Source organism: Galeopterus variegatus, unplaced genomic scaffold (assembly GCF_000696425.1).
Source record: "Galeopterus variegatus unplaced genomic scaffold, G_variegatus-3.0.2 Scaffold415, whole genome shotgun sequence".
In the NCBI taxonomy this organism is placed as follows: domain Eukaryota; kingdom Metazoa; phylum Chordata; class Mammalia; order Dermoptera; family Cynocephalidae; genus Galeopterus; species Galeopterus variegatus.
In genome coordinates this window covers 13,876-24,495 of record NW_007726526.1, presented here as the reverse complement: position 1 = coordinate 24,495, position 10,620 = coordinate 13,876, and the positions used below count along the sequence as shown (strand labels likewise).

The following is a 10,620-nucleotide window of genomic DNA, read 5'->3' as shown; positions in this document are numbered from 1 at the left end:
ACGCTGCTCTGCCGGTCATTGCCCTCACCACGTCATAGGCAGGCTGCCTGGAGAAGACACCTCGCCTTACTCAACTCTGTGTCTCTTCTAAAAGCAGCCCAGGCTGACTTTATGCAATAGATGCTTGGCAAATATTTGCTTACTGAAGTGAATTTTCTCTCTCTGTAGCCTATCCTATTCTTCTATCACATGAAATGCCACAGAAATCATCAGAGTTACAGGCCTTGTGGATAATTTTTTTAAATGGGGACTTTTCATTTCCCTGTCTAGGGAGAGAGCTAATGTTAAGTCTTCCCACACAGCTAATGTCCCAAACCATCAATGTTGTTTTCTCCAGAAAGCCATTTTGTGCCTCATTGGCTTAATGAAAACATAACAGCATCATCTAAGCCTGAGTCTCAGCTTGAGTGCCATTAAAGAGTAATGAAGGGAAAAGTTACATAAAAGGTTTGTGTTATTATATAGATGCATTTCAAAGATCACTTTACTGGTGAATTATTTTATGAGATGAGAAGACCAAGTTTTATTGTGGTAAGATTTTGCCTTTTTCTTTCTTTTGATAAAATTCTAAACAATTTTTTAAAATCCGTGTTCTTCAAATTACCTAGGTTGCTTATTTAAATGGTAGATTCCTGCCTCTCACCCTTGGCAAATTCTGAGTTAGTCGGTCTGAAGTTGGACATAGGAATCTGAATCCAGGCAATTCTGATGTTAATAATGAGAGGACTACACTTTGGGAAACACAGATATGGTGAGGAAAGTGACATGGTGGTGGTATGTTAATGAAAGTATCACATGCTCAGATATTTACTAAGCATGTGTTACGTAAGCCGGTCCCTGGGCTGGCTTTTAGAAGAGTCATGGGGTGAATAAGACTATGTCTCTTCCCCTCGACAGCTTCACTGTGCACTTGAGTCTTCTAGGAAGCTGAATAAGGTTGTTTGGTCAAAGTATCCTGGCACTAAGTTAAAGCAGGCTGTCAGGTATGCTGCGATCTAATTGCAAGAGTGTTCTGGGCTTAAATGACACATTTCTTAAGCTCCTGTGGAACAAGGGGAGACACATACTTACCATGGCCAGAGAAGTCAGACAGGATATTCCCAGTGCCTTCTTGTGCAGAGAAAAACTTGGGTTTAGAGATTCAACAGCTGAAGAGGCTTTGAACTAGAGTGAGTGGCTCACTGTTTTTGCTAAGAGTATCCATAAAATGTATTTCCAGTCAAGCACATGAAGGGTTTTAAACCTTTATTATCCAGCACCCTTAATGGGGAAACTCAGAAATTAGTACTCTAAAAGACCAAAGTTTGCCTGTGCCTCCCAAATTTCAGCTTAACTGTAATAATTTTTATCACCGATATCCTAAAAGTCCACAGAGAGTCAGCATTCCACATTTCATTGTGACAATGAATTAGAAATTGCACTTTATTCAATCAGTATGTAATTAGAATGCTGTATTAGACATGGTTTCATATTAGTCTTTGACCTCCCAGCAGCCTCTGAGTGTCTTATGGGCAAAAAGAAAAGAAAAAGAAACACCAACAAACATGAACTTGTTATTCCATGACAACTAGTACATACATGAAGTGGGTATCCTACTTTCAAATTGCTTTAATTAACTAGAAGTTTTAAATATTTTTTATTCTGAAATTAGAGAATGTTTGGAAGCTTTTACAATGTGAAAACCCTGATGAACAGTGCTGATAATGTTATGGAGGATAGATGAGAAATATCTTGGGAGAATGCTGCCTCGGCCTCTGGTTTAGTTGTGTGTGTTTGCAAGAAGGCATAATGTTAAAAGGGTTGTGCAACTACACATTTGGCGCTTTGTTTTTATAAAAAAGAGGTAAATTGCTAAAACAAACCATCTCAATAGCAAGGATTTGTTCAAGAAAGCAAATCTCAGGTATGTCTTCATGCAAATTACAGTGTAGAACCATCTGTATCTATGGCTATCATGAGAATAGATCCTACTGCTACTCCTGAATCCTTAAGAAAGTCTTAAATTATATTTGATGTCTTCAATTCATTAAGGCAGAGAAGGATTGTAGGGAAAATATAGGAAAATGGTCAGGGCCCCTTAGATGTTCAGAATCTTGCCAAGTATTTGCTGTAAAAATCCACGTGTGCCCAGGTGTTCCTTGGTTACTATCTAATGTAATTGTGTATGGGCATCCAGGTGTCCTGGGTTATGGACCTAACTATAAAGGACTAAAGGCTCTGATACACAGGGCTTCTCGGGACACTCCAGGAGGCCGCTAAGGCAGCTGCTCTTAGCTCTGAATGAAGCCTATTAATTTTTTACCCACAGCTCCCAGGATTTTTCCTATTACCTAGCTCATGGATCTGCGTATAAAGGGTTTGTGACCCAGTATGTACAATGGGCTTGAAGGGTCTGTGAGCCCTAGCCCTAGCTTGACAAGGATATAATACATATTTTTAACACCATAAAGACTTAAATGGAAAATTTTATGCTATAAAGAGGAAAACATTAATTATCAAAAAAACTTGTCATTTTGAGTAAAATGTATCATCTTTCTTCAATTAGTTTATTCTAATTGATATTTGTAATCAGTTTCTTATCACTTCTTTCCTCTACCAGTTCTGGGGTTAAGTATGAAAATGAGCACAAATTATTTCTGTAAATCATTTTACTTATTTAGACATAAGATAAATATGCCAAAGACTTATGATCCTTTTTCTTTAATATTCTTTTAACAAATACTGTCAAGTATCCTTTAGAAGAGATACATTATGCTTGGCAGCTCAGAATGTAAAGATGTATGCCTTGCCTTCAAGGGCCTGTATTTTGTGTCTCTTACACTTTTAACTGCAGAATATATTTGGGGGGCCAGCCCGTGGCTCACTTGGGAGAGTGTGGTGCTGGTAACACCAAGTCAAGGGTAAAGATCCCCTTATCAGTCATCTTTAAAAAAAAAAAACTGCAGAATGTATTTGATTAATAGTTCTTTGCAGGGCCGCTTCACAGGTGCTGGTAACACCAAGTCAAGGGTAAAGATCCCCTTATCAGTCATCTTTAAAAAAAAAAACTGCAGAATGTATTTGATTAATAGTTCTTTGCAGGGCTGCTTCACTGACATATTAGTGGACCTCGGCCTGTGTCCTGTTAGGTAGTTCTAGCCACGTGAAGAGAGGTTAATGATCCCTTAGGCAGCAAACCTGCGGAAAAGGACGAGCCTGCGGTAGACTCATACCAACAGTTTCTCAATGTCTGGGCTCAGATTCCTTAAGAAGGTGACTTTTATAATCGCCCAGGCAGTGAGTTTTTAGCTCTTTGGACTCAGGACTTGCCACTGGAAAGCCAATCACTGCTTTCTGTTCTGACCGGAAAAAAAAGGTGTAAGAACAATAGACACCTGGGGTGAGGGTGAGGGTGAGGAACATTCAGTTCGTTTTTTCTTGACCATCTGTGCCCAGCATAGAAAGTGTTGGGTATACAGATGTCAATTAGATGTTATTCTACCCTTGAGGGACTTACAGTCTAATCTAATAGGGAGAAAGACAGACATAGAGATAGATAAGTGCAATATGCCAGTACTTTTACAGGAATCTTGATTTCTGTTCAGAGGACAAAGGAAGCCCAAAGAAGGGAATGGCTGATTCTGTGTGGAGACATGAAAGACTGTGAGAGTGAGGCTGTTGAGCTGAGCCTTAAAAAAGGAGCAGGAGTTCGTCGAGTTGAGGAGAAAGAGAGGAGAGGCCATTCTCGACAGATCAGCCTAAGCAAAGCCCTGGAGATAAACAGCCTCACCTGTGTGGGGAGCTGTTGCATGTGCCTGGAGCCTAAGGGGGTGAGGGGGGCGAGGAGAAGGAAAGAGCTAGCCGGGCTAGGCCATCAGAGCTCTGTATGCCCTTAGGAGAAGGCATAGACAGGAGAGGTGTTGAGGTGGCACAGTCCACAGAACTGGGTGACACCTGAGATAAGGGAGACAATGGGACATCATCTGTCTGGGCTGTGGTCTCTGTCCTGTTGTGACATCTACAGGACATTGCTAAGCTTGCTCCTACACACTGTGTTCAAGCTCTCCCCACTTTGCTGTCTCCTGTGGGCTCAGGCTTCGGGCCTGCTGGGACCCCTGCAGGACAAGCTGGGGAAGACTGTTGATTAAAATGATCGGAGACGTGAAAGAAGACGCAGCAGACGAGATGCAGGTGAAGAGCGGAGGGCTACTGCTCTCTCAGGCAAATAGCACCGACCCAGCCGCTGTTACAGCTTTTATTACATTTAGCAAGCTAGTGCATGCAAGATAAGCATTAATGCATAAATTCTGCTATACTATTTTCAAGAGCAGAAGGCCGTTACCTCCCTTCTGAGGCACTTGGTTATCTATATTGTGTCTCCTGGGAACATCCCAAGAAAGTGTTCTCACGACTTCAAGCGTTGCCAAGGATTGTTTGCAATCCTTGACATTCCTTGGCTAACTCGTTTGCGAGTTCACCAAGTGAACACGTCCTTGGGTGCTGTCCACAGAAGTTCATTAACCATTTCCTTCAGAAGACACAGGAAAAGAGAGGTCCAGGGTTTGAAAGGCCCAGACTCGACTAGAAATCCGCTGAGGCCCAGTACTGAGAGACATAGCCCAGGGGTCACTCAGGATCAGATGGGGCAACATCTTGTAATTGCAACTTATTTGACATGCAGGGCTCAGCTCCAGAACTTTCTACTCAACTATTTACACTTCCTCTTGGAAGTTGTAAGGCAAAACATTTTACTTTCCCTCCACAATCAAGCAAAGTCGCACTCTGACAAATGGATCTCGGTCTTCCCTTTCAGCCCTTTGGTTGGTTTTCACGGAAATCCGTTTGGGGTAGCAGACAAAATGCAGAGAGATGATTGTGCTTCCTTAGCCTGGCGAGAAAAAAAGCTAGCAAAGGACAGTGAAGAGTTAGCAGGTGAAGGGAATGGCTATAGTGTGTATAGGGACTGTCAACCCATGTTCTGTGAGCCCAGGACATGCTATGGATTGGCACTCCCTAACATTATCCAGAATTTGGTGACAAAGCAGGCAGGCTTGCTGAAAATACCCAAGAGACCCCTGTGTTAGACTTAAGAAAGTGGCAAGAAGCCAGATTCATGTTTTCTAGGGTTGTAGGCTCCAAATCTGGAATTCTAAAATGAGGATGGAAAAAAGTCAGAGAGCCAACAACTCGTGTGACAATGAAACAAACTGTCACAAACATTATATCAGCAGTGAATAGATTATATTTGATATGTGAGTCAGAAAGTAGCTGTAAAGCTAGGGCTAGGGCATACAGACCCTCACACGCAGGTCCACGCTAGGTAACTGGGAAAGATCCCAGGAGCCATTGGCAGACGACATGAGCTCAGTCCTCAGCAATGGTAGCAGCAGCTTACAGGTCCAGTGGCAGCAGTGGCAGCCTGTCAGGGCATCCCAGGGACAGTGGCAATAACAGCTTACATCAACAGCCTCCAGCAGCAGTAGTGGCCTCCATGTGGCCCCCTGGGGACAGGGGGACAGCGTGGATCACAGCCACTCGTCCTTTTTACTTAAGTCAGCCCAGTACACGTGGGTGCACATGCACAATTGCATTAGACAATAACCAAGGAACACCTGGGCACACATGCCAATTTGCATCAAATACTCGGCAAGATTCTGAACATCTGAGGGGTCCTGACCATTCTCCTATATTTTCCCAACAGTAACCCATCCACTCAGATATGTGGGACAGTTTTGCTTCTAGAAATCTACAGATCGTAAATCCTTTGTCTTTAACGATGTCCACCTGACAGCTCTATGAGTTACTCAGCTGTGTCCGGAGCTCTTCCCTTTCCCTGGAGGCCGAGAGGAGGCTCTCCTTATTTCCCAGCCCCTTAAGCTTCTGATTCTCTTTATCCAACCTCAGAAGAAACTTTTAAAGGTGAGTTGACCTTACAGTTAGTAAGGCATCAGTTATAGACATAACAAATAACTAACTTAAGAGTAATCAAATGGAAGATTTCAGCAACACCAGCAAACACTGGATTCTTATGCAACATCCTAGAACATGAAAGAGAACAGAGATTGACATGTGAGCATCTACTGCATGCAAGCCATTGTGCTTACATGCAGCACATGAAAATAAATATATGAAATAAAGTTCCTGTGGTGGTACTTGTGAATAGGTATACAATGAATGTGAGCTCCTCCTTATCCTTCTCTTCCTTTGCATGGTTATCTAATAATTTAGTCTTTGCAACAATTTATGAAATTGGCATTATTATCTTTAATTTCCAGATGGGAAAATTGAGGCTTAGCAAAATTAAATTGACCAACTCTGTCCAGCTAGCAGCGGTGACACAGGGATATAAACCAGGGTCTGTCTGTTTCCAAAAGTCCACGTGCTTTTTCTATGACACGTGGGTACCTACAGCAGTAAGTACACACACACATTCCCTAAGGCTGGTATAGCAAAGCAAGCAATTCTGAAAGCTTGTCAGAACTATTACAAAATCCCCCTTCTATCTGGGGTTTTCCAGGGGAGAACAGAATAAGTCTGCCCCCTTGAGGCAACCCTGCAGGCCGAAGAGCCTCAGGAGCCAGCACCACTGTATTCAAGGGCACCTTGGAGAATGTCAGAGAAGTACCACTCCCCCTCTGCCCTCAGCCAGCTCCCTGCCAGGCTTTGTGTGGGAGGAAGGGGACCCACACCCCAACAAGAGAAAGAATCTATAATACCTGAACACAAGAAGAGGGCATCTTTATCTTTGTAGAAATGAAAAAGAAGAGAAGGAGGCATTGTCCTCTTCTATAATTTTCTCCACGCCTCCCCCCCCGCAAAACACCCTAGTTACACGTTTTGCTTTGAGGTCCATTTGGGTCTTACTTGCAAAGATAATTTCTGTTTATTTGTTTGTTTTTTAATAAAGAAGTCAGGCTCTGAGGTTTGTGTAAATTTAAGATATGGAGGTACTCATTGAAATTCTACAGATGTACTGATCCTGCCCTAGGATTTCTCTCATCAAAAGATTTCTCTTGTAGTGCTGGTGCTGACTTATTAATAAGATCATGCTTTTATTTGATTATTTATCTAATCAAGATTCACCTTCTCTTTAAGCTCATTAAGTCTGCTGCTAATGGAGTGTACTTGATGGTGGAATTACATCCAAGTGAGACAGAATGTATTTGGGTATTAATGGTCAGAAAAAAAGACAGAGCACCCTGTAAGCCCATGTCACCCCTGGAGTAGAGCCTGTGAACTGTCTGCCAACCAAATAGAAAGGATACATATTCAAAAGGTTAGTTTTGTGGAGTAAGGACTGAGCATTACAGTTAAATACACTTGGTAACAGAGCAACAAAAATGACAAGCACTCTAATTATTCCAAAAATCAAGAGAATAATACCCATTCATTATATGCATTATGCTGGGGAAGCTTTTCTAAGGGGCTTTTATGTGAAACTCCTGAGCTAGATTTAGGATTCTGGTTGCTCAACGTTCCCCAGCCTGACTCCCAGTGACTTGCATTGAACCTGTGTGCTTCCACTTAACTAGTCTTCCCAAGTGGTTGCATTACAAACCAGCTTAATAACATCTCTCCTGCACTTAACAGAAACAGACAACTACATCATCTTATTCTTACCTAATGGGTGGTTGCTGGATTCAGTGGCTATAGATAAATCCTATGTTTGAGGCCTTCTTGCCCCACAAATAGGAAATTTCACTTTTTTGTCAGGCTATGAAACCTCTCGCTGCCACAGTGCCACATTGAACAGCAGAGCTGTGCAGTTAACCCAGGCCAGTGCCTCCCCTCCTTGGAAATGCTGCAGCTCAGACTTGGCACTGTAATGGGCTAAATTATTTATCCAGCTGGATAAGAGAGAAAGCAGCTAAGAGCTTCCTGAGTTTATAGCCTCTGCCCCTGGATTCAGACTGCGATAGGAAACAGGCCAGACTCCATCAGCAAAGAGAAAATAAAGACTTTTCCTCCAAAGTCCTTGCTCATCACTTTTCATGCCTGACATGAGCTCCCACCGTGGTGAAAATGAGCTGTCCCCATCAGTCTTGGATTCACTGAGTACTGTATGGCAGGCCCTGTGAAACATAAGGTGCATGAACAGTGGCATTCGCTGTCAGTGAGTTCACAGTGCACTCATTTGGACGGACAGGGAAAGTGTATGGAAGTTAAGGTTCTCATTCATTCGTTTGTTTCAGACACACAGCGTGTCGGGCACTGTGCTAGGTACTGGGATGCAGGACTGAAGACCTCAGTTTGGTGAGCAAGATAGGAAAACAGGATGATGGAAATACCACCTGACTAATGCAAAGATGGGCAAAGGGTGTTAACAGCAGTGAAGGAAGAAATGCCACAAGGCAGGATCTGATTAATCTCTCAGTAAGTGATACATCCTGTAAAAGCCATGCGATCAAAGCAGTTCTTAGCTTTGGTTTCAGTGTTGCTGTAAACAACATATCCCAATACCAGTAACCTGTGCGATGATTTCTAGGACCCTCTCTGTGTGAAAGACAGCTGGTTTAGCCGAGGCCAGTCAGTTCTTAGCTTTGGTTTCAGTGTTGCTGTAAACAACATATCCCAATACCAGTAACCTGTGTGATGATTTCTAGGACCCTCTCTGTGTGAAAGACAGCTGGTTTAGCCGAGGCCAGTACTTTGCAGTCTTTCGATTGGTCGTGCGGATCAGGCAGGGGTCTGGATGGAATGAGGTCACTGATGACAACAGTGTCTGCAAATATAGGAGTGTCCCTCCTTTGGGGAATTCACCTCAGTCTCAGGAGCCATCCTTCAGGTCAGAGAATACAGCCCTGATCTTTATGACCTTTTATTGTGGGACTTGGGAGGGAATGAAAATGATCACCTTCAAACTTGAGTTTCTTATTTTTTACACAATTGCTTTTCCTGTGACAGGTTGTACTTAATGTCATGATTATGTAAATGTTATTTCTGTTACTTGTTACAGTCTCTGGACTTCTGAATCTAATTTCTGTCTCTTTTAAGATATCTGTCATGATGTCCTATATTCTGTGTATTTGCGTACATGGCCCCTTCCACCCCGTTAATTCCTTAAGAGCAGGAAACAAGCCTTATTCGTTTTTCTAAACTCCTTATCATAACTAAGCACACGGCCTTGCATATAGTAGGCACTTAATATCTGTTGAATGCACTATATCATGCAAAAGTGGAGGATGCACAGGGTATTTGGGTTTAGGACCTGCCTTTGAAATTTACTAAGGAATAGCCCTTTTCTCTTTAGGAAAGATTTGTGCAACTTAGTAAGAGAGGGAGAAACTAGCTTGCAATGATGAGGGCTGGAAATGACACATCCCCAGTTAGCCAGATCAGCAAAATCATTGCTAATGTTCAGCAGCAAGGCAGATGTCAGAGTCAGGTTACCCCCACATTCAAACCTGAAATTCTTACTGTAAAGCGATGCCCACTGTGTGAACCAGTATTGGGTACCTAGAAATACAAGGCCTGGGGCCAGCCCGTGGCTCACTTGGGAGACCGTGGTGCTGATAACACCAAGCCACGGGTTCGGATCCCTATATAGGGATGGCCAGTTAGCTCACTTGGGAGGGCGTGGTGCTAACAACACTAAGTTGAGGGTTAAGATCCCCTTGCTGGTCATCTTTTTTTTAAAAAAAAAAAAGAAATACAAAGCCTGCAGTTGAATCAGTCTCATGCATAAGCACAAAAAGAGGGAGATCTATGAATAAAAATGACATAAAATTTGGCTATGGAAAACATAGTAGACATCACTATTGCTTAGAAGTTCTCTTAAAGGTAGCACCAGGCAAGAAAAAGTGAAAGGCCTGTAAACCTGATACCAACCGCACAGGGAGTGATGCTGCCTACAATGGAGTTTGAGTTCTTGATCACCTTGTTTCTGTGTATTATTCTCTAGGCGGCATTGGCTGTGTAGGTCGAGACACGGGCCAGGTTCGAAAATGCCTTGATGTGGTAGAAATCTACAACCCAGATGGGGACTTCTGGCGAGAGGGCCCACCCATGCCAAGTCCACTGCTCTCACTTCGAACCAATTCTACCAATGCAGGAGCAGTGGATGGGAAACTGTATGTCTGCGGGGGATTCCATGGTGCAGGTATTGGCCCAGTTTTAAACGGTTTTTAACCTTCTTTGGTGTTGATTTTTACCTCCTTTCACTAACACGATCACCAGTGAGTGAGTGCCCCTGAAAGCAGTGCAAGCACTGGCAGAGCCTGGCTTGTAGGGTTCAGTGACCCTGAGCAACTCCCCAGACCTCTGGACCTGGGCTCTCACCTCTTCAAAAGGGAGCTACTACCTCCACAGGCTGCTGTAAGAATTCAGCAGGATCTGGTTTATAATGTATCTGGCACAGAGCAGACACTCCATACATAGTGGTTGAATATGAAGAGAAGAGACATGGGAAAGGTAGACTGATGCCTGACAGTAGGACTAAAGTAAAGGAGAGATGTAAAAATGGGAAGAACTGGTAGAAGTGGAGTAATGCCCAGAAGTGCTGGGTTTTATCTCTGACTTTATTGATCAAGTCTTAGAAAACTCTCTTACTCTTACCCCACTCTTACCACTTGAAATAAATTGCTTGAAAGTATTTCTAAAGCAATACCTAACACATATTTTTATTACTGAGCTTAGTTTCCA

General features: G+C 43.0%; 1 protein-coding gene across 1 annotated transcript in view; it reads left to right on the top strand.

The window, feature by feature from the left end:
• KBTBD12 (kelch repeat and BTB (POZ) domain containing 12) overlaps positions 1-10,078 on the top strand; it is a gene marked incomplete at its 3' end in the record, with an annotated part of 38,968 nt that extends 28,890 nt beyond the window's left edge. Inside the window, exon 4 of the mRNA XM_008568490.1 lies at positions 9,881-10,078. Coding sequence (XP_008566712.1) covers positions 9,881-10,078 — 198 coding nt within the window. The remainder of the gene's footprint in view (positions 1-9,880) is intronic.
• Between the last annotated feature and the right edge of the window lie 542 nt (positions 10,079-10,620).